This window comes from Rana temporaria, chromosome 9, assembly GCF_905171775.1.
Source record: "Rana temporaria chromosome 9, aRanTem1.1, whole genome shotgun sequence".
Taxonomy (NCBI): Eukaryota; Metazoa; Chordata; class Amphibia; order Anura; family Ranidae; genus Rana; species Rana temporaria.
The window spans coordinates 50039767-50061014 of NC_053497.1; the positions used below are offsets into that span (position 1 = coordinate 50039767).

General features: G+C 44.4%; 1 protein-coding gene across 1 annotated transcript in view; it reads left to right on the forward strand.

The window, feature by feature from the left end:
* The window catches only part of VARS2 (valyl-tRNA synthetase 2, mitochondrial), a 68367-nt gene that overhangs the window by 18305 nt on the left and 28814 nt on the right, over positions 1 to 21248 (forward strand). The window contains exons 8-18 of the mRNA XM_040323424.1: positions 889 to 970; positions 3365 to 3484; positions 7620 to 7728; positions 7824 to 7912; positions 8725 to 8815; positions 9280 to 9407; positions 9692 to 9795; positions 12840 to 12921; positions 14408 to 14484; positions 18454 to 18529; positions 18662 to 18773. Coding sequence (XP_040179358.1) covers positions 889 to 970; positions 3365 to 3484; positions 7620 to 7728; positions 7824 to 7912; positions 8725 to 8815; positions 9280 to 9407; positions 9692 to 9795; positions 12840 to 12921; positions 14408 to 14484; positions 18454 to 18529; positions 18662 to 18773 — 1070 coding nt within the window. The remainder of the gene's footprint in view (positions 1 to 888; positions 971 to 3364; positions 3485 to 7619; positions 7729 to 7823; positions 7913 to 8724; positions 8816 to 9279; positions 9408 to 9691; positions 9796 to 12839; positions 12922 to 14407; positions 14485 to 18453; positions 18530 to 18661; positions 18774 to 21248) is intronic.

Here is a 21248-nt window from a genome sequence, read left to right on the forward strand (position 1 = left end):
TTTTTGTCTGCTGCTTCATTCTTCTATCAGCATGAATCACTTCTGACATGTTTTCCTGACACCAAGAAAAAATAGGTGATGGGGAGGGAGCTCCAGCTGATTGACAACTTCAATCTCTGTTCCTGTGTGCTGAATGAAGGGGGTGTGTCCCTTCCCTCCAATCAGCTCTCGGAGCTCTCCTCACTGAGCACTGCAGAGTGTAACTTCAGCTGTCTGTCCACTTTTTCCTGAACTCTGACAAGCTTTATAAATTCAGCACTTTGAATGCTGTAGAGAAGAGAAGACTGCAAATAGACAGGTACAACTTCTATAGGAGGACTTGTTTCATTTCTGTGTATCACTTAAGGCGTGTCGCTTCACTGGGTATATGGAAGGGTTTACAAGCACTTTAAAAAAACAAAACTAATGCAACCACCACATCCAAGGACTGGTTAGCTGCTATTAATTTTATTTTTGTTGTTGGGTTTAGATATGCTTTCACTATTTAGGTAAATGCTGGTTCAGAACATGCATAGGAATATCAGGAGTCTGCACAATGGATGGTAACGTGCTAGTCTCAGGTCTGACCACCAGGGAGCGAGGGAAGGAAAAGCCTGACCGTTATGAAACATTCATTTACAAGTTGTCTGTGGCACCTCTCATTTCTTCTGTGGTAGTTTCCCCTACAAACCTATATGGTTGTCCTATAAAAGTTTACTTTGGACAAGCGTGGCCTGATTGATTGATTACTCGTTGTTACAGAAGGCTCCGACCGCTGTGTATCCAGCAATGCAGTGCAGCAGCTTGTGCTGTATACAGTAATGTGTGCTCCCATATTCCCCCCCAAAAAATTAACCCCTTTCCTACTCTGCAGTACTACACAAAAAAACATACTATTTTTCTTTCTAGGAAGGGGGACAGAATTTATCATCAGCTTAAATCTCTTGGTGCCTCACTTGACTGGGACCGAGCCTGCTTTACTATGGATGAGGTACGTTCTGTAGTTATTTTATCTTCGCTCTATGGAGTTGATTTACTAAAACTAGAGAGAGCAAAATCTGGAGCAGCTCTGCATAGCAACCAATCGGTTTCCATGTTTTATTGTCAAAGCTTAATTGAAGAAGCTGAAGTTAGAAGCTGATTGGTTACCATGCAGAGCTGCACCAGATTTTGTATTCTCCAGTTTTAGTAAATCAAGCCCTATGCATTTTGTTTTTGTGTTTGTATAGAGGACCAGTTTCCCATTCTTTTGTTGCTTCCTCACACCATATCTTGTTAAGGCGGAGGTCCACACAAAAAGTGAACCTCCGCTTTTCGGAACCCTCCCCCCTCCGGTGTCACATTTTGTCACCTTTCGGGGGGGGGGGGGTGGGTGGGTGCAGATACCTGGTGTTTGCACCCACTTCCAGGCATAGACTCCCCCCCCCCCTCTGCTGTCTTCTGGGAAACACACAGGTCCCAGATGACAGCGAGGACCAGTGAGGACATGCAGCGCTTCACTTCCTAAATTCCCTCACCAAGGACGGCGGTGGGGGCAGCTGAGAGTCTGCCAAGTTTCACAACATTCCTCAGCAGCTGAGCTAACTATAAACATTGTAATGTTTTTTGTTCTTTAGATCAAATGCAATGAACTTTGGTCTGTAAATGAGGAAAGTTTAACCACTTAAAGCGGAGTTCCACCCTAAAAATGAACTTTCTATTAACAGCTTGCCTTTAAAGCGGGAGTTCACCCGAAATTTTTTTTTTAACATTAGATTGATGCTCATTTTAGGGGAATCGGGTAGTTTTTTTAAAATCAAAGCCATACTTACCGTTTTAGAGAGCGATCTTCTCCGCCGCTTCCGGGTATGGTCTTCGGGACTGGGCGTTCCTATTTGATTGACAGGCTTCTGACGGTCGCATACATCGCGTCACGAGTAGCCGAAAGAAGCCAAAAGTCGGTGCGGCTCTATACGGGGCCTGCGCACCGACGTTCGGCTACTTTCGGAAAATCGTGATGCGATGTATGCGACCGTCGGAAGCCTGTCAATCAAAATAGGAACGCCCAGTCCCGCAGCCCATACCCGGAAGCGGCGGAGAAGATCGCTCTCTAAAACGGTAAGTACTGCTTCGATTTTAAAAAAACTACCCGATTCCCCTAGACAAAATGAGCCTCAATCTAATGTTAAAAATTAACTTTTCGGGTGAACCTCCACTTTAATGTGAAAAAATAATAATTTACTCACTTCTTCTATCTGGCTGTTACTAGGCAGATTTCGTAATCTGCCTAGTTCCTGGTCCTAGGTGGTTCAACTTCCTGTCCTAAGACCCCATTGCTTCCTGGGAAATGATGTCACTCATTTCCCAGGAGTCTCTGGGCATTACTGTGCCTAAAAATTGCCCAGCATGCACCTCTCCCTGAAAACCAGGAAGAAAAAGGAACTGGGCTTCACATGCCCACACATATGATGGATACGGCCACAACATGAGCTGGAGGATATAAGGCAAGTGTTTGCAATGATTTCTGGAACGATTGGGGAGCTATTAATATGTTTTAGGGACTATTTAATGTGATTAATTTTAGCTTGCAAAAAAAAAAAAAAAAAAAAAGTTATGCCCTTAACCCTGCTTTAATGAGGCACTGCAGTCTGCTCACATCATTTGTAATAAAAACATCTTTGTCTTTCTGAATCTTCCCTCCAATCACTTTGCATATTATTTTATATATACTGTGATTCTGTACTTGCCAAATATGCTGCAGAAATCTCCCTCCATTAGGTCTGGCTGCATCTATTTTAACTGTGGGCAGCTGAAGCTGCTGCCTATTCACTTCTTGGATTTACACAGAGGCACACCTCCAGTTCTGCAGCTCGCATTGGCCCTCTTATGACTCACCTCCCCTAAAAGAGAAGGAGATAGACAGACAGATTGGGGTAAGGAGTTCCATAGGCTTGGAGAGGCTCTGGAAAAGTCCTGGAGACGAGCATGGGAGGAGGTGATGAGAGAGAGCTAGAGAGCAGGAGGTCTTGAGAGAACGAAGAGAACGATTAGGTTGGTATTTAGAGACTAGGTCAGTGATGTTGCTGGGGGCAGAGTTGTGGATTGCTTTGTAGGTAGTTGTCAGTATTTTGAATTTATATATTAGTACATGGGGATCATCCATTAAGTATTCTTTTTAGTTGTTGACCATGCAAACCTCTTTTACTTTTTATTTTTTTAGTATTGTTAGAAAATGTATTTTATTCGTGTTTACAAATAATGACCGTGATTGTCAGCCCTAATATAAGATTGGTCCTACAATGAAATGCTGTGGTTGGAAAACATTGAAAAGAAATAGAGGTGAAGAAAGGCCCGATTTTCATAGAATGTAACACAAAGTTTGTGATTTTGCTTTCCCTTTGTCCAGGGTTTCTCCCGGGCGGTGTCTGAAGCGTTTATTCACCTCTATGAGGACGGTTTCGTGTCTCGTCGACGTCGCCTTGTTAACTGGTCCTGTGCCTTGCGCTCGGCTATATCTGACATCGAGGTAAGATTATTAGACATCTGAAGTCTGATTTGGCTTCAGTAAAATACTGTAAATCATATCTGTGTTCTGTTCATTGAAAGTGAAAGGCGGATCAGTAGATATCATTGGATATCGGGCCTCTTGAAGAAAATGGGGGGTGATTAAACAAGTAATAATACGGACATTAATAAAGAATATCACTATTAACCCTTTCATGCCTAAACCTATCTCTGACATGTGAGATTGAGGTATGGGGGTGGTGGCGCTGCCCGCCCTTCCACCTAAAAACGGGATGCGGAGGGAAAATGGGACCCTCAAAATGATAAAGGTGATAATATCTACAATTACCAATATGTGTTAGTAGATGAATTTAGTGCTCAACAGTGTATTGAAAGGATATATGTGGGGGAGCTGCGGTGGCTCAACGCGATTGGCACTGCGCTGACAAGCCATTCACCTCTGCAGCTAGAGGTTCGGATCCCGGTCTCAGCTACATGTCAATTGAGTTTGGTGGTCTCAGCCCGGCTCCCGGTGGGTGTGCTATGCGAGGTAAGCCTGCGCTTAGTACGCCCACCCCCTCCCACAAAAACCACCACACTTACACGCACTCGAAATTGGGTTAACATGCACGCACTTTGACCACGCGGTCTCTAAAAAAAGAGAGGCGAAGGACTAACGGGGCTGGTTGAGCGGGCTAGATCCTCTCACTCCCTTGTAGGGAGTCCCTCTGCCCCGTTGGGCTTCAAAGCGGAGCAGGTAGGGCGGGCTATGTGGGATGACCCCCTCACACCTGCCATTGCCACCCGGGGCATGGAGAAAGGTGGCAGATTGCCTCTGGGGGAGGCCTGCCTACACCCAACTCCTGCAGTCCGGCTCCTCTCTTGAGTACACGCACAAAATACACTTAAAAGAAAAAAGAAAGGATATATGTGATAAGCACTTGCATAAGCAGTGTGAGCAATTATCATGTGCCTGTGCCGTATGTACTATCAGCTTTCACCAACCAATATGATAATAGGTGTGTAATCTGTGCACACTGTGCAATGTATAAATAATATAGGCATGTAAAAAATATCATAATGTGCCCTAATTCCAGCCAAGGTAGTACCAGTAAAAAATCCAGCTCCCTAAAGTTGATTTAAAGAAACCAAACAAAACAAGGGGAGTAAAAAACTGAAAGATGATTATGTATCTGCCTATATATATATATATATATATGCGTAGGTATACACATCAAAATAGAAATAGTGATCACAAAAATGTTATAATCAAAAAAATCATAATAATAATGGGTCCATCAAAAAAACGTGATTAAAGTCCCATACATAATTTAATCTTGCAATTCCTGTGACTTATAAAGTGCTGAGGTCCGTAGTGAAGAGTGGTCCTATGTTAAAAATACGTGCTGCCGAGGTGATTCCAGTGCTCCCCCACAAGGGTCCCCACTCACCAAATAGACTCACCCCTCCAGGGGTACACGGCATTTAATTCCAATCTCCCGGACCTTTGCTGCTGCACTCCCACACAGTGTATGGGCAGCTACATAGGGTGTAATGTCCTCAGAGAAAAGGAAAAAAGTCTTTCATGGTGTAGTATAAAATAGAGGTGTAGTATAAAATAGATTTTAATTGTACTCACGCCAATACAAAGGCATTAAAAATATATAAAAATTGGTCAGTACAATGTGGCTGTACCATTCGCCAAGTAGATAGGTAAAGATTTTTTAGTAAAAAGGAGAGAAAAAGAAACTAAAAACTGGGCGCTGAACACTCGCCAAAGCTGGAAGCTGCAGCGTGCGCTTCAACAGCGTTCCAGCTGGCGATACCCGGATGTAACGTGCGTGCGTAACTTCGCCTTACGCGAAACACGTAAGGCGGAGTTACGCACGCACATTACATCTGGGTATCGCCAGCTGGAACGCTGTTGAAGCGCACGCTCACACTGCTTATGTAAGTGCTTATCACATATATCCTTTCAATACACTGTTGAGCACTAAATTCATCTACTAACACATATTGGTAATTGTAGATATTATCACCTTTATCATTTTGAGAGTCCTATTTTCCCTCTGCATCCCCTTTTTAGGTGGAAGGGCAGGCAGCGCCACCACCCTCATACCTCAATCTCTTTTTACTCTAGTATACCCCTTAGGGGGACTCTTTTAGGGGGGGCTGCTGTCTGACGACCTCTTTCTTATTATTTTCCTTAAGCGCGGATTACCATCCAATTTATTTCTGACATGTGTTGCTTACAAGTTAAAATCAGGGGCGGACTGACCATTGAGGCATTCGGGCACTGCCCGAGGGCCCCATGCCATGTATATACTCGAGTATAAGCCGAGTTTTTTAGCACATTTTTTTTTTTTTTGTGCTGAAAATGCCCCCCTCGGCTTATACTCTATATACTTTTTAAACCCGGGCACCCCTTCCATGTTAAACGGTTATTTCTCCGGTGACTTTGGGGACCTGGTACCGGCCGGTCGTAGGTCCCCTGGACCAGGAACTTGGCACACATATAGCCCCGTTTCTCCTCTACAAGTGTGCAATGTTTGTTGTCTGGGGGACCTATAGCTGGGGAGCACTAATTTTTCAAAGCCGGGCACCCCTTCCATAGACTCCCATGTTTAACGTCAGTCTAGTCATGGACACAGTGAGGCATGCAGATGAACACCCTAGGCTTATACTCGAGTCAATACGTGATCCCAGTTTTTGTGGTAAAATTAGGTGCCTCGGCTTATACTCGAGTATATACGGTACTTTACTGTTTCGGTTTTTTTTTATTCATGAAAGAAAGACTGCTGCGCAAATACCGTGTCACTTAAAATATTGCAACAATCGCGGTTTTATTCTCTAGGCCCTAGAGAATAAAACCGCGATTGTTGCAATATTTTAAAAATTGTGTTTGAAAGACCGTTGCGCAAATACCGTGTCACTTAAAATATTGCGCAAATACCGTGTCACTTAAAATATTGCAACAATCGCAATTTTATTCTCTAGGGTTTTTGCTAAAAGAATATATATATATATATATATATATATATATATATATATATATATATTTTTTTTCTTTTAGCAGAAACCCTAGAGTCTAGGGTTTCTGCTAAAAGAAAAAAAAAAAAAAAAATATATATATATATATATATATATATATATATATATATATATATATATATATATATTTATTCTTTTAGCAGAAACCCTAGAGAATAAAATTGCGATTGTTGCAATATTTTAAGTGACACGGTATTTGCGCAACGGTCTTTCAAACAAAATTTTTTGGGGAAAAAAGACACTTTCACTAAATAAAAAACTAAACCGTAACGTTAGCCCAATATTTTCTATACTACGAAAGATGATGTTACGCTGAGTAAATGGATTCCTAACATGTCATGCTTTGAAATTGCGCACACTCATGGAATGGCGTCAAACGACGGTACCTAAAAAAAATCTCTATAGGCGACACTTTCATTTGTTTTTACGGTTACCAGGGTAGAGTTACAGAGGAGGTCTTTTGCTAGAATTATTGCTCTCACTCTGACGATTGCGGCGATACCTCTCATGTGTGATTTGAACACTGTTTACATTTGCTGGTGTGACTTGCGTATGCATTTCTTTGCAGCGTGAGCAGGCAGGGATGGGGGCGCTTTAAAAATAGTATTATAAAATATTTTTTTTTCTTATTTATACATTTTTTTTTTTTTTTTTTTGTTTTTGTTTTTTTACATTGTACCATTAAAAAAAATTCTGATCACTTTTATTGCTGTCATAAGGAATGTAAATATCCCTTGTGACAGTAATAGGTGGTGACAGGTACTCTTTATGGAGGGATCAGGGATCTAAAAGACCCCAAATCCCTCCTTTGCACTTAAAAGTATTCAGATCCCCAAAATTGGCGATTCTGAATACTGTCATTATTTTTTAATTGGCGGCCGAGTAAACCGGAAGTGACGTTGTGATGTCGCTTGTGGGATTTTAAATTCTTTCACAAAAGTTAAAAGGGTACCGGATATCTCTTAGAGTTGTATCACTAGTTATACAGCCAAGTACCATCTTGTAGTATTAGTGGCCTCTTGCTCAGTTGGCGCACAGCACCTTGCTGTTATATAGAAGACATTTCAGTTGCATTGTGCAGTATGCTCTGTGTTCTTTGGTTGCAGGTGGAGAACAGACAGATGACCGGTAAAACGTACCTTACCGTGCCGGGATACGAGAGGAAAGTTCCTTTCGGGCTTCTCTTCAGCTTTGCTTATCCCACAGAAGGTGGAAGTAAGATCTTCAACATCTTTTATTGCTTTTATGTTTCCTTATTTACTTGCATTATTACGCCTTTCCTTACTTTTTCATCAATGTGCGCTTCCTAGATGACGAAATCACAGTGGCCACCACACGTCCGGAGACCATGTTGGGTGACACTGCTGTAGCTGTCCATCCTGATGACAAAAGATACCAGGTCAGCTCTCACCTTTACATTCAGTTAAAGTGAATCTGAAACTCAAAGTGAAATTTTTCTTTGTTATAGGGAACATCTAGAAATGTTAGTGTTGCATAGGAAATATCCTTTTTGTCTGGAATTACACCTGAAAATATCAGCGTATTTCCTGGTGTGTGCCTAGGCACTCCGATGCTGACAGCCTCATAACTGTATATCTGCAGTGAGCAGTGCTGCATCTGACTGCTAGTCTCAGGAGATTTGGAGTGAGATCTGGTAGTGTCACTACTGTTCTGCTCATCTGCCTGGGGACTCTGACATGCCTGCCTCTACCAAGATGGCTGCCACCACACAGAGACACAGTACAGAACAAGGTATGGTAAGACTTGAGGATAGATCAGCTGCTAGTAGAAGCAGGTAATGCTGGCCACTAGTCCATTCCGCCATGCTTGCCTTTTCTTTAAGCACAGCTTCAGGTCCCTGCTTAAAGTGTAAGTTCACCATTAGGCCCCTTTCACACAGTCGGACCGTTCAGTTTTGTCGGCGGACCTGAGCGGCCGCTCCATACATCTCTATGGAGTGTCGGATGTCAGCGGTAACATGTCCACTGACATCCGACCCGATCCGCTAAAATCAGACGGATGGCTATACGTCGCCATCCGTCCATGGCGGATTGCTCACTTGTTTCTGATTTGGAGATTTGGGGCTTCATCAGGTTCAGAGCTGCAATCATACACACTTATCACTAAGGGAGCTTCAATGTTATTGGTATTAATCGAACTCTTGTTAACATTTGATGTCAGATGTTATAGTTTTATTTATCATTCTTACAGAAATTCCACGGAAAGAATCTCTTTCATCCTTTCACTGGACGTTTAATTCCTGTTGTCACCCACAGACTGGTCAATCCTGAGTTTGGCACAGGTCAGTATTGGGTCCCCTGTGGTTTTTTATCACTAGGGATGGGCTGAGACGTGTTCGGATCGTAGTCCCAACCCACATGAGCAATCCCGCCAGGAAGCCGTCACTGCACCCCGCCAATCATAGGCAGCGGTTGTGCAGCTACAGGCCAGGAAATGCCTCACTGCCTATGATTGGCGGTGTGCAGTGACAGCTTCCTGGCGGGATTGCTCATGTGGGTTGGGACTATGATCTGAACACACCTGAGTCCATCCCTATTTGTCACTAATAATGAGTGATCTGCAGAAAGCACAGATCTCTAATGCTGGGCAGTCAGCTGATTTCTGTTAGAATCCTAGATTTGTATGTTGGTGATTTCACACTTCTGCTCTTTTTCTCTTTCATGTAGCTGTCAGAACCCAGAAAAAGCAAAAATGCAGCTGTTTGCTTGTGATCACCATAGATGTATCTTCTGACATGTATTTCAGGAGCTGTAAAGGTCACCCCTGCCCACAGCCTGGTGGATTTTGAGATGGCCAAGGATCTGGCATTGCCCTTAGTATCTGTGATCGGGGAAGATGGGACAATGACACAAGCCAGCGGAGACTGGATCCAGGTTCAACATTTTTTTGATCTTTTTAGGTTTCGAGACGCTGTTGTTGTTTCCTTGTTCTGATTGTTGCCCCAAACTGGCCACACACAGGGCTGTCTGATTGTACAATGTACTGTATGTAATATGATTTATTCTATTGATCTCCAGCCAGACATGCTATTGCATACTACATATATACATATGGATTAGCAAGTCTAGTTACGATTGTACATTCAAACTGTAACATGTATGGCCAGGTTTAGATTACCGGGATCCTTGCATCATGATCAATGTGTTATGTCTGTCAGGGTGTGAAAAGATTTGATGCCCGAGAGAAGATTGTGGCTGGACTAAAAGAAAAGAAGCTTTATAGAGGAGAGAGCGAACACTCCATGGTTCTTCCTGTCTGCAGGTAGGTGTTTCCCTGACCTGCGGAGAGTCCTTCTTCAGCCACTTACCTGATCAGTTTATTTCATGTGTGTGTGTGTGTATGCATGAAAAGGCCTTAAAGTGTAAAAACACTATAAATTCTGCTAATTGACCCCCTATTTACAATATTAACCACTTCCATACCGGGCACATATATCCCCCTCCTGACCAGGTGAAATTTCAGCTTCCGGCACTGCGTCGCTTTAACTGACAATTGCGCGGTCGTGCGACGTGGCTCCCAAACAAAATTGGCGTCCTTTTTTCCCCACAAATAGAGCTTTCTTTTAGTGGTATTTGATCACCTCTGCATTTTTTTTTTTTTGCGCTATAAAACAAAAAAAGCAACAATTTTGAAAAAAAATTCAATATTTTTTTACTTGTTGCTATAATAAATAGCCAAATGATTTTTTTCCAAATTTTTTTTTTCTCAGTTTAGGTCGATACGTATTCTTCTACATATTTTTGGTAAAAAAAAAAAAAAAAAAATCGCAATAAGCGCTTACAAAATATGGGACAGAATTATTATTATTATTATTATTATTTTTTTTATTTTTTTTTACTAGTAATGGCGGCGATCTGCGATTTTTTTTTTTATTGGGACTGCGACGTTATGGCGGACACATCGGACACTTTTGACACATTTTTGGCGCATTCACATTTATACTGCGATCAGTGCTATAAATATGCACTAATTACTGTATAAATGTGACTGGCATTGAAGGGGTTAACACTAGGGGGTGAGGAAGGGGTTAAATGTGTAGCCTAGGTGTGTTCTAACTGTGGGGGAAGGGGGGTGACTGGGGGAGGTGACCGATCAGTGTCCCTATGTACAAGAGACACAGATCTCCTCTCTCCCTGACAGGACGTGGAGCTCTGTGTTTACACACAGAGCTCCACGTCCCTGCTCTGTCACTGCTGATCGTGGGTGCCTGGCGGACATCGCGACCGCCAGGCACGCGCATCGGCATCTCGGGGACGCGCCGGGCGCGCGCGCGCCCCCCCAGTGGCAGGAGGAATCCAGGACGTCAATTGACGTCCTGTTGAGTTTTCAGAGCCACTGTGAAGCCGTCATTTTACATGCGGACGGTATTCAAGTGGTTAAAGCGATATTAAACCAAAAATGACTTTCATTGCAGTTTACCAATCCTTTGATGTGATAGCTGCATTTGTTTTCTTTGGCTTATTTCCCCTTCGGTTTTCACCTGGTGATCTGTCCAGTAATGCACCTACTATATTGGAGTGCCCCCATTCTGCCTGAAGGAGCACAGGAGGCACGTTTGAACAGCAGAATTTGTAGTTCGAGAGGAGGGGAGTGTTCGATGTACTAACACAGGGGTCTCCATACTTTTCAAGCAAAGGGCCAGTTTACGGTCTTTCAGACTTCAGGGGGGCCGGATTCTGACCAGTCGGGGTAGAAAATGCCCCAGGGCTGAGCATCAGTGAGAATAAACATGGCCCCAGTGTTGGTGGGCAGTAGGAGGAGGATTAGTGCTCCATCATTGCTATTCGTCTAAGAAATAGTGCCCCATTGTTGGTGCCATTGGGAGGAATAGTGCCTCATATCATTGGGAGCAATACTGCCCCAAGGGCCGGATGAAGGCTAGCAAAGGGCCACATCCGGCCCTCGGGCCGCAGTTTGGAGACCCCTGTACTAACAGATTTACTAACAAACTGAAGCCAAACTCCAGCTTACACTTTATAAGCAATTGCAGCAAACATTTTTTCGTTATTGTAACACTCCTGCCAGAGGTACATGGTTTGCCTCACCCCTGTAACTGTTACATTCTGCTGGAGAGCTTGTCGTTTTGAAAAAACAGACTTACTGGCTGGATCACCTGATTTAAAATAGAAGAAAGAAAATTCTAAAAAAGCAAACGAATGCGCCGTCGCGTCTAACACTTGGTAAGCTGCAATATCGTAAATGTTGGTTTTTGGTTTTAATACCACTTTAATTAATGAATACTATTTTCAGTGTGATTGTACACACAGGTTTTTATATAAATTCCTTTCTGCACAGCCTGATGTGTTTGTCTATACGACTGGGGGAAGGACGGACTTTCCAATCACTTGACCACCCCTCTGTTCCTCTCCTCATGCATACCAGTGGTGTTGCTATGAGGGGGCTTGGGGGATGGCCAGAGGGGTGACACCGGGGCCACCGCTAAACACTGCACTATATTTATTGCTTCTAGCAGAGCGGTGCGAGCATGGCACTCAGCCATGCGGGGAGGCTGCCTGTAATATTTCTCAGTCAGGCTAATATACCTGAGTGAGCCAGAGTTGGTGGGCGGAGCTGGGGGTGTGGCTGCTTCCTCCACTCCTCCCACAGACTCCTTCACTATGGATGATCCTGCAGCTGAAGCAGTCAGAGGTGAGGACACAGCTGCCCCACCCACCCGCCTGGGTCTTTATCTGCAGGCATGCTATGTAGGTTACTCTGCACACTGTGTCACTACATAGAGTTCTAATATTCCCTGTGCCACCCTAACTTGTCCTGTGCCACCTCAACCTGTCGCTATACCACCCTATCTAACCCTAACCTGCCACTATACCACCCTATACTATAGTTTACTGTGCACTACCTGCATGGTACTGGGCAGAGTAGATGGGGGGGGGGGGGGGCATTATGTTTTACCACACCAGGTGACACCAACCCTAGTGACACCACTAATGCGTGCATTTATTTATTTTTCTTACTGAGAAGTGATGCTGCTGCATTGAATCCCAATAGTCTGTCCACACACTGTGTAGGGAATGAGCTTTTGGGAGATGTAGTCCTAGGAATGTGTCTACAATGGTAGTAATGAACCTCTCAGCAGCTGCCCATGCTAAGTTTTACAAGCCTGTTGATGTCACAAGAAGGTTGAAAAGCCGTTTCTTGCTACATGACAAAAAAAAAGCTTGAAAATGTTTTTTAAAGGGAGGTTTGAGGTTATATAGGTTTCGCCTATGTAAATCTTTCAGTAGGATTTAGTTATTTATTTCTGCCTGATAGAATGATAAACCATCTTTTTCTGTAATTGGCAGCCGTTCCGGTGATGTGATTGAACATTTGTTGAAGAACCAGTGGTTTGTGAACTGTGAGAAGATGGCACAATCGGCTCTAAAGGTGAGTCGGGTTTGAGTGGTTTTAAAGGCTCAGTTGCTCTCCCATTTTAGGCACTGCTGAGTTTGGAGAATCTGATCTCCTGACAGCCTTAAAGTGATTGTAAAGGCTAGTTTTGTTATTTAAAAAGAAAAGAAAATAAGGTTATACTTGCCTCCTCTGTGCAGTGGTTTTGCATAGAGCAGCCTGGATCCTCCTCTTCTCGGGTCCCTCTTCACTGCTCCTAGCCCCTCCCTCCTTTGGGTACCCCTCAGCCAGCAGCTCTCTATAGGGGCATCCAAGCCAAGTCAGACCTCTGTGTATCCATTCAGACACAGAAACTTGACCTGGCCCCGCCCCCTCTCTCCCCTAATTGGCTGGCCGACTTTGACAGCTGTGGGAGCCAATGGCACCGCTGCTCTGTCTCAGCCAATCAGGAGGAGTATCCTGGATGGCTGAGTGGATCGTGGACAACGCTGGAGAAAGAAGGGGCTCAGGTAGGTAATTGGGGGGGGGGGGGGGGCTGCTACACACAATTTTTTTTTTTTTTTTTTTATCCTAATGCATAGACTGCATTAAGATAAAAAAAAGCTTCTGCCTTTACAACTCCTTTAAAGCGCAATTAAACCCTCCTATCCTTTACAGCCAATGAAGCTGCACATGTGATGAGTTATGACACCAGCCATTTGATAGTTTTACAGTTTGGTTGCGGACACAAGCAAATGTCATAGTTATCAATCCCGGGATTCCAGGATTGTAACTTGTTTTTGAAACCTTTAAATTGATGGGTTTAGCTTTGCTTTGTGATTTACTGCTGTTCAGGGGCTTTGGGCTTCAGCAAAATGGCTGCCTCTAGCATTGCTCCTGTTTCTTCTTGCTAGAGACCATTTACAGCACACACTCATTTTTGTTGCATAATTATTAATGTGGAATGTATGTTCCTTGCTAAAGAACATTATTTTCTATCAAATTGTTATGGGTAAAGTTCCACTTTAATGCATTCCCTGCATTAAGGTAAAAACCACCCCACTAACTATTTTCCTCCCCCATCTGTCTAAATACTTACGTGAGCCTGTTAGTGGTCCAGTGCTGTGCCCGGCTGCAGTCTTTACTCCCCTCTCTTCCTCTTCTCACAGGGACTCGGGCAGCAGTAGGAGTCATTGGCTCCTGTTGCAGTCAATCAAATGCTGTGAGGAAGGATCGGGAGGCGGGGCCGAGCCTCACTGTGTGTGCCTGTGGAGCGAGCCCACAGGTGTCCATAGCAAGTGGCTTGCTGTAGTGACACACTGAGAAGAAAGGGAACCTGAGGCTCCAGTGGGGGGACCCCAGAAGAGGAGGATCAGTTCTGCTCTGTGGAAAACCATTGCACAGAGCAGGTAAGTATAACATGTTTGTTATTTTAATAAACAAATTCTAGACTTTACAATCACTTCAACTGACGTGCTTGCACTGTGTGGATCTCTGTGTATGCTTCTCACATGTGTTCTGTCTGCTCTTTATTTTTTTCCAGGCTGTTGACTCAGGACAGTTACAGATCATTCCATCTTATCACCAGAAGAACTGGAGGAATTGGCTCTCAAATATCAGGTGGGAATTGAGAGAGTTTCTCAGTTTTATAAAAAAAATTCTGTTGGGAAGGTTCTTTTTCTTGCACTGCAGTTTTCATTCTTAACCACTTCCAGACCTTAGGTGTTTTTCAGATTCGGTGTTTGCAAGACTAAAACATTTTTTTCTGCTAGAAAATTACTTAAAACCCCCAAACATTATATATTTTTTTTTTTCTAACACCCTAGAGAATAAAATAGTGGTCATTCCAATACTTTTTGTCACACCGTATTTGCGCAGCGGTCTTACAAGCGCACTTTTTTTGGAAAAAATTCACTTTTTTGAATTAAAAAATAAGACAACAATAAATTTGGCCCAATTGTTTTATATATTTTGAAAGATAATGTTACGCCGAGTAAAATGATGCCCAACATGTCACGCTTAAAAATTGCGCCCGCTCGTGGCATGGCGTCAAACTTTTACCCTTAAAAATCTTGATAGGCGACGTTTAAAAAATTCTACAGGTTGCATTTTTTGAGTTACAGAGTAGGCCTAAGGCTAAAATTATTGCTCTCGCTCTAACGATCGCGGCGATACCTCACTTGTGTGGTTTGAATACCGTTTTCATATGTCGGCGCTACTCGCGTATGCGTTCGCTTCTACGCGCGAGCTCGTCGGGACGGGGCGCTTTAAAAAAAATTTTTTTTGCTTTTCGCATTTATTTTTATTTATTTTAGAATTTTTAACACTGACAAAAAAAAAAAAAAAAAAATTATCACTTTTATTCCTATTACAAGGAATGTAAACATCCCTTGTAATAGAAAAAAGCATGACAGGTCCTCTTAAATATGAGATCTGGGGTCAAAAAGACCTCAGATCTCATATTTGGGCTTAAATGCAAAAAATAGAAAAAAAATAAAAAATGTCATTTTTTCAAATGACCAAAAAAAAATTTGTCTCTTTAAGAGGCTGGGCGGGACTGACGTTTTGACGTCACTTCCGCCCAGCCGAGCTATGGGGACGGGCGAAGGAGATTTTTCCTTCAGTCCCGTCCCCGCTCACCAGCCGACAGCATCCGATCGCCTCCGCCGCTACCGACGGCTCCGGTAAGCGGCGGAGGGCACGGGAGAGCGGCGGGAGGGGGGGGGGCCCCTCTCCCGCCACCGATAACGGCGATCTCGCGGTGAATCCGCCGCGGAGACCGCCATTATCGGATTCCAGACCGCGCACCCTAAAGATGGATACCTCGGTTGTGACAGCAGCTGCTGCCGTTACCGAGATATCCGTCTTTAAAAATAGGACGTACATCGTCGTGCGCAGGTCTGGAAGTGGTTAAAGGATAATTTTTTTTGCAGGTAAAAAAAATGTGCATTTATTATTATTATTATTATTATTATTATTATTATTATTTTGATCCTGTATAGCATTGCTCCAGCAATCCGCAGATCGCTTGTGCCATGCAGGTCTCCTGTAGATCTGTCTGTATATCCCATACGGGAAAGCATTCGGACAGGAAGAATCAACTACCATGCTGCTCCACAGTGCCGTGGTAGTTCATTGAGACCTACTGTACAAGCCGACAACCGCAAAGGATGTCGGGGATAGTAGTTCATTCTCCCTATACTGCTGTCATTGTCATGGGGGGGGGGGGGGGGGGGGATTTGGTCAGCAGCTGCAGCATTGGAAACATGTTGCATGTTCCCCCCTAAAAAAAAACCAAAAACATTTTCCCTAAGGTGACCTTATCCTTTAAAGCAGAACTCCTCTATGTTAAATAGCCCAGCACAGGTAAAAAGAAAAACATTTAAAATGTTGCAGCCATACTTGGGTTAAAGAGATTGTAAAGGTTCCTTTTTTATTTTCTAAAATAACAAACATGTTTTTCTTAACATATTAAACTTACCTGCTCTGTGAAATGGTTTTGCACAGAGCAGCCCAGATCCTCCTCTTCTCGGGTCCCTCTTCAGTGCTCCTGGCCCCTCCCTCCTGTAGAGTGCTCCCATAGCAAGCAGCTTGCTATGGGGGCACTCGAGTCGTTGCTCTGTGTGTCCAATCAGACAGCCATGATTCAGCCTTTCCCCCCTCTCCTCATTGGCTCACTGACTTTGACAGTAGTGGGAGCCAATGGTGATATACTGCTGTCTCAGCCAATCAGGAGGGAGAGACACCCGAGTCTCTCACGCAAAATCGCTGGATAGAGATGGGGCTCGAGTAAGTATTAGGGGGGCTACTGCACACTAAAGGCTCAAAAAAAAACTTCAGTCTTTGCAAACACTTTAAATTCTGTGCTCTGCAAAAAAATGCAGTGGTGTTTCACTTTTGGCTTTTATGATGGTCATCATCTGCGAGCCTGCTTCCTGTGATCTGTGAGCTCAGGCTGTTATATTTGGTCTACGTGTACATCAGACAGGTCAACAGAAGCCGGCCCTTTGAAACAGGACCAATAAAGGTCTGTCGTTGGCACCTGATCAGTGCTGTCAGTGTGTGTTCTGCAGGGGGGTGGCAGGGGCATCCCCCTGTCAGAACACAATAGCTCAGCAGGGGAGAGCAATGTACTAACATCAGATTATTAGTATAGCAGCTCCACCCGAGTTCTTCCATTTTTTACATTCAGCCTGCTGGGTTGAACGGAAAAAATACATCTAGTGTGCACTAGGCTTAAAGAGACCACCCCTGCAAAAATGAAATGCCAGCAGCTACACATACTGCAGCTGCTGTACTTTTAATAATAAGACACTTGCCTGTCCTGGAGTCCAGCGATGTTGGCACTGCAGCTGATGTTTTCACCAGCTGTCAGGTGCTGCCGCCGCCATTGCCAGTAAGGCCCCTTTCACACTGGGGCGTTTTTCGTGCGTTATTCGAACTTTTTTCAGGCGCTTTGGCGTTAAAAAAAGCCTGTAAAGCGCCTGAAAGAAGCCTCATCTGCAATACCAATGTGAATGACCGAGTGCTTTGAGAGCCCTTTCACACTGCCAGCTCCCGAAAAAAGCTGGAAAAGCACCAAGACCCTAACGTTTTAGGGCATTTTTGCAGTGCCACAGTGTGAAAGGGTAAGGTGTTTTTACAGCACTTTCAATTCATTTCAATGGAGAGGAGTGTTTTTGGAGCATTTTTTTTTCAGAGCCCAAAAGCTGCTCCAAACATGCTGCTTGCAGGACTTTTCTCAACGCCCCGCCAGTGCAACGCCTCAGTGTGAAAGAGCAAGGCGTTTTTACAGCGCTTTCAATGGAGAGGAGCGTTTTTTTTCAGAGACCAAAAGCTGCTCCAAACATGCTGCTTGCAGGACTCGGTGTGAAAGGGCCCATTGAGATGCATGGAGAGCGTTTTAATAGCGCTATTTTTAAAGCGCTGTAAAAACGCTTCAGTGTGAAAGGGGTCTAAGGGAACCCGGTAGTGAAGCATTACGGCTTCACGCCGGGTCTCTACTGCGCATGCACAAGGCACCACTGCGCTCCCCTGCTCGGTGGCGGGGGATGGAGGAGGGAGCCGAGCTGCTGACGTAATGCACCATGGCCCGGACTCCTGGAAGTATGGACAGGATATCTGTCAAAGGTATTTTGTCAGGTATCCGCTTCCCACCAAAAGGTGCCAAATGTGGCACCAGAAGGGGGGAGGAGACAAATGAGCGGAAGTTTCACTTTTGTGTGGAACTCCACTTTAAGGTGAAGGGAGGAGCTAAAGGGACTGACTGCCTTTTGTATTGGCTCTCATGTGATCATTATCTACCACTTCATCAGCTCTACTCTTGCTATTGTAAGGCTGGCTATACAGGGTGCGAATGGTTGCTGGAAAGACATTCGCTTGATTTTCCCATCTACACAGTTCGTGTTGGAGGTGTCGCCCCAGCCAAGTCATTGTCTTCTCCCGGCACGGGAAGCCGTCCCTGCTGGGAGAAGACATTGATTATGCCACATTCCAGGTCTGGTAAACTGTCATTCTATTGCATTTTTCTTTCTGGGGGTTTAGATAAACTTTGAAAAGTGTTTTTTTTTTTCTCCCCCCACTTTTAAGTGATTGGTGCGTGTCCCGGCAGCTATGGTGGGGACATCAGATTCCAGCTTATCTTGTGACTCTTCCGGAGATGCAGGTAAATGCATTTCTAATGAAGGCAAATAGATCTCATTTTCCCAGTGTATTGCACTTCTCTGTACCCTAAGGAAATAGCCACTGACACGGCCTCAGAATTTGATCTCTAACTTGTCCAACTTTCTCTGCCTAGATCACTACTGAGAATGAAGGATTCTGGGTAGCTGCTCACACTGAAGAGGAGGCTAGGAAAAAAGCTGCCAAGGCCTTGGGAACGGCAGAGAGTGAGCTCAGCGTGAAGAGAGGTTAGGAGCGACTTTACTGTCTGAACACAAGTCCAATTTTATGGATGCTTGACCTTTCAGCGTCCAATAATCTGAGTTGTATCTTCAGCCTCATACACACGATCGGATTTTCCGCGGACAAATCGTTGGACTTTCGGCCGAAGGGCATTGGGCATGAGCTTGCCTTGCATACAAACGGCAAAGAATTGTCAGCCAACAAACACACAACTATGTGTTTTTTCAGCTCTTTAGTGCCACCCTTTGGGCAACTTCTGCTAATGTGTTATGGTGAGCATTGCTTCCGAGCATGCGTGTTTGTACTTTGGAGTTTCCCCGAAGTACACACGATCGGATAATCCGACCACACATTTGTTGTCGAAAAATGTTAACGCATGCTGTCCCACAAAATCCGACAACAATTGTCCGATGGAGCGTACAAACGGTCGGATTTTCCGACAAAAACCTGCCATCACACAATTCCCGTCGGAAAATCCGATCGTGTGTAGGGCCTTAAGTGTATTTCCACTTTTGCATCCAAGTTGGGATAACGCCCACTTTATATTTGGTACATGTTCCCATTCACTTAGCATAACGTATTGATAAAAAATCCTACCTAGCTTTCCCTTTCTATTTAATGTTAGGAAGGGGCCAGGGAGTTATGTTTACCATAATTGACCCTGCCTGTACTGTGCTGGCTGATTGTCATTATCAGTTGTAAATTAGACGTGCACACTGTCTGTCCTAACCAAGGGGTTAAAGAGGAAGTAAAGTCTTCCTTTTTAATTGTACCTACAGGTAAGCCTATAATAAGTCCCCTTTCACACTGGGACAGGATGTGCGGTGGCAGTATAGCGGCGCTATACCGTTGGAATTGCGGCGGTATTTGGCCGCTAGCGGTGCGGTATTAACCTCCGCTAGCGGCCGAGAAAGGATTAATAAGGTCTGCAGAGGCGCATTGCCGGCGGTATTACCGTGGTGTCCCATTGTTTTCAATGGGAAGGAGCGGTAAAGGAGTGGTAAACACACCGCTCCTCTCACCGCTCCAAGGATGCTGCTTGCAGGAGATTTTTTTCCCTCCCTCTGGCTTTTAACATTGAGAATGCTGGGGCAGGATAATTTCAGACGTTATTTATGCGCTATTTTTAGTGCTAAAACGCCTGAAATACGCTTCAGTGTGAAAGGGGCCTAAGGCTTACCTATAGGTACTGTAAATATCTCCTAAACTTGCACCGTTTAGGAGATATTTACTATATACATCGATGCCAACGTTATCGGCGAATGTGCTCTGAAGTAACGGCCGCCTGTGCTGCTTATTTAGGGCCATGTGCCGTGACTGGCAGTTCCTGCGCACATGCGCGGGAGCAACGTCATCGCGGCTCCGGACAATCACAGCCGGCAAACCTTGAAGAAACTCTGAGAAAAATGTCAGCCATCTCAGCGATGTGCGGGTGCTGCTGAGAGAGCTTCGTTATAAGGTAAGTATTTCATAATGAGCTAGTTTGCGATGCATACTAGCCCATTGTGCCTTTGTCTTGCAGGTTTTTTTTTTTTTTTTATAAGGTTTACAACCTCTTTAAAGAGCTCAAGACGAGAGACAAACAATGTTCTCAATGCTACCCTCCCATGTGAATGCCTAAGATACAACAGTTCAAAAGTGAAAGAGTATTGTAAAAAGTGTACGGCCCATTAAAAATGTCCAAGATCTTTTTATTAAAACGCGTTTGCCTGGAAATGTATAAAAATGTTTGAAGAACTGTATGGTAACCAAGTACAGAAGGACTGTGTAAATTGATCTCACCAGGTCGGTGGAAATTTGACGGGAAAAATCTTGACAAAAGGAACGCCACCAAGGGTGTCCGCAAAGTCAGGCCTAAGACCCCATTCACATCTAGGCGTTTTTACGCCTGTAGCGCTACGCCTCTGCCGCCAGAGGGCTGGAAATACATGTCCCTCTATGGAGATGGTTCACATCTCCACGCCGGACGCCTGTCGCCTGCGGCGTGAAAAAAGGTCCCGGACCTTTTTTTCAGGCGTCTTCGAGCGTTCGGCTAGGAGATGGCAATCATCTCCATAGAGGGGGTCATCTTGGGACACATCTAGGCGGACAATACCCGCGTTTTGTCGCCGCAAATCGCGGTACAAAACGCCGCTATTTTTACCGCGATTTGCGGCGACAAAACGCCGCGATTTCGTCCGTCTAGATGTGAATGCAGCCTAAGACAAAAAGGAAAAGGCGCCGGCCCAATGCATGGTGGTCATGGCCGCCATTCACACCCGAGGAGGTTGGAAGCCAGGTAACACGTTGATGGTCCAGGTGGCCACACTTGCCCCACCCCTCCTTATATTACCATAGACCTTATATAAACCAACGTTTTGCGACGCTGTCTGGGCAGGATATCGCACTCACTGGGTCCATTATGCAGGTAAGCCATATACCATTTTGACAAGACAAATGGCCACAGGCCCCCTTTTTCTACACCCATACAACCATAACAT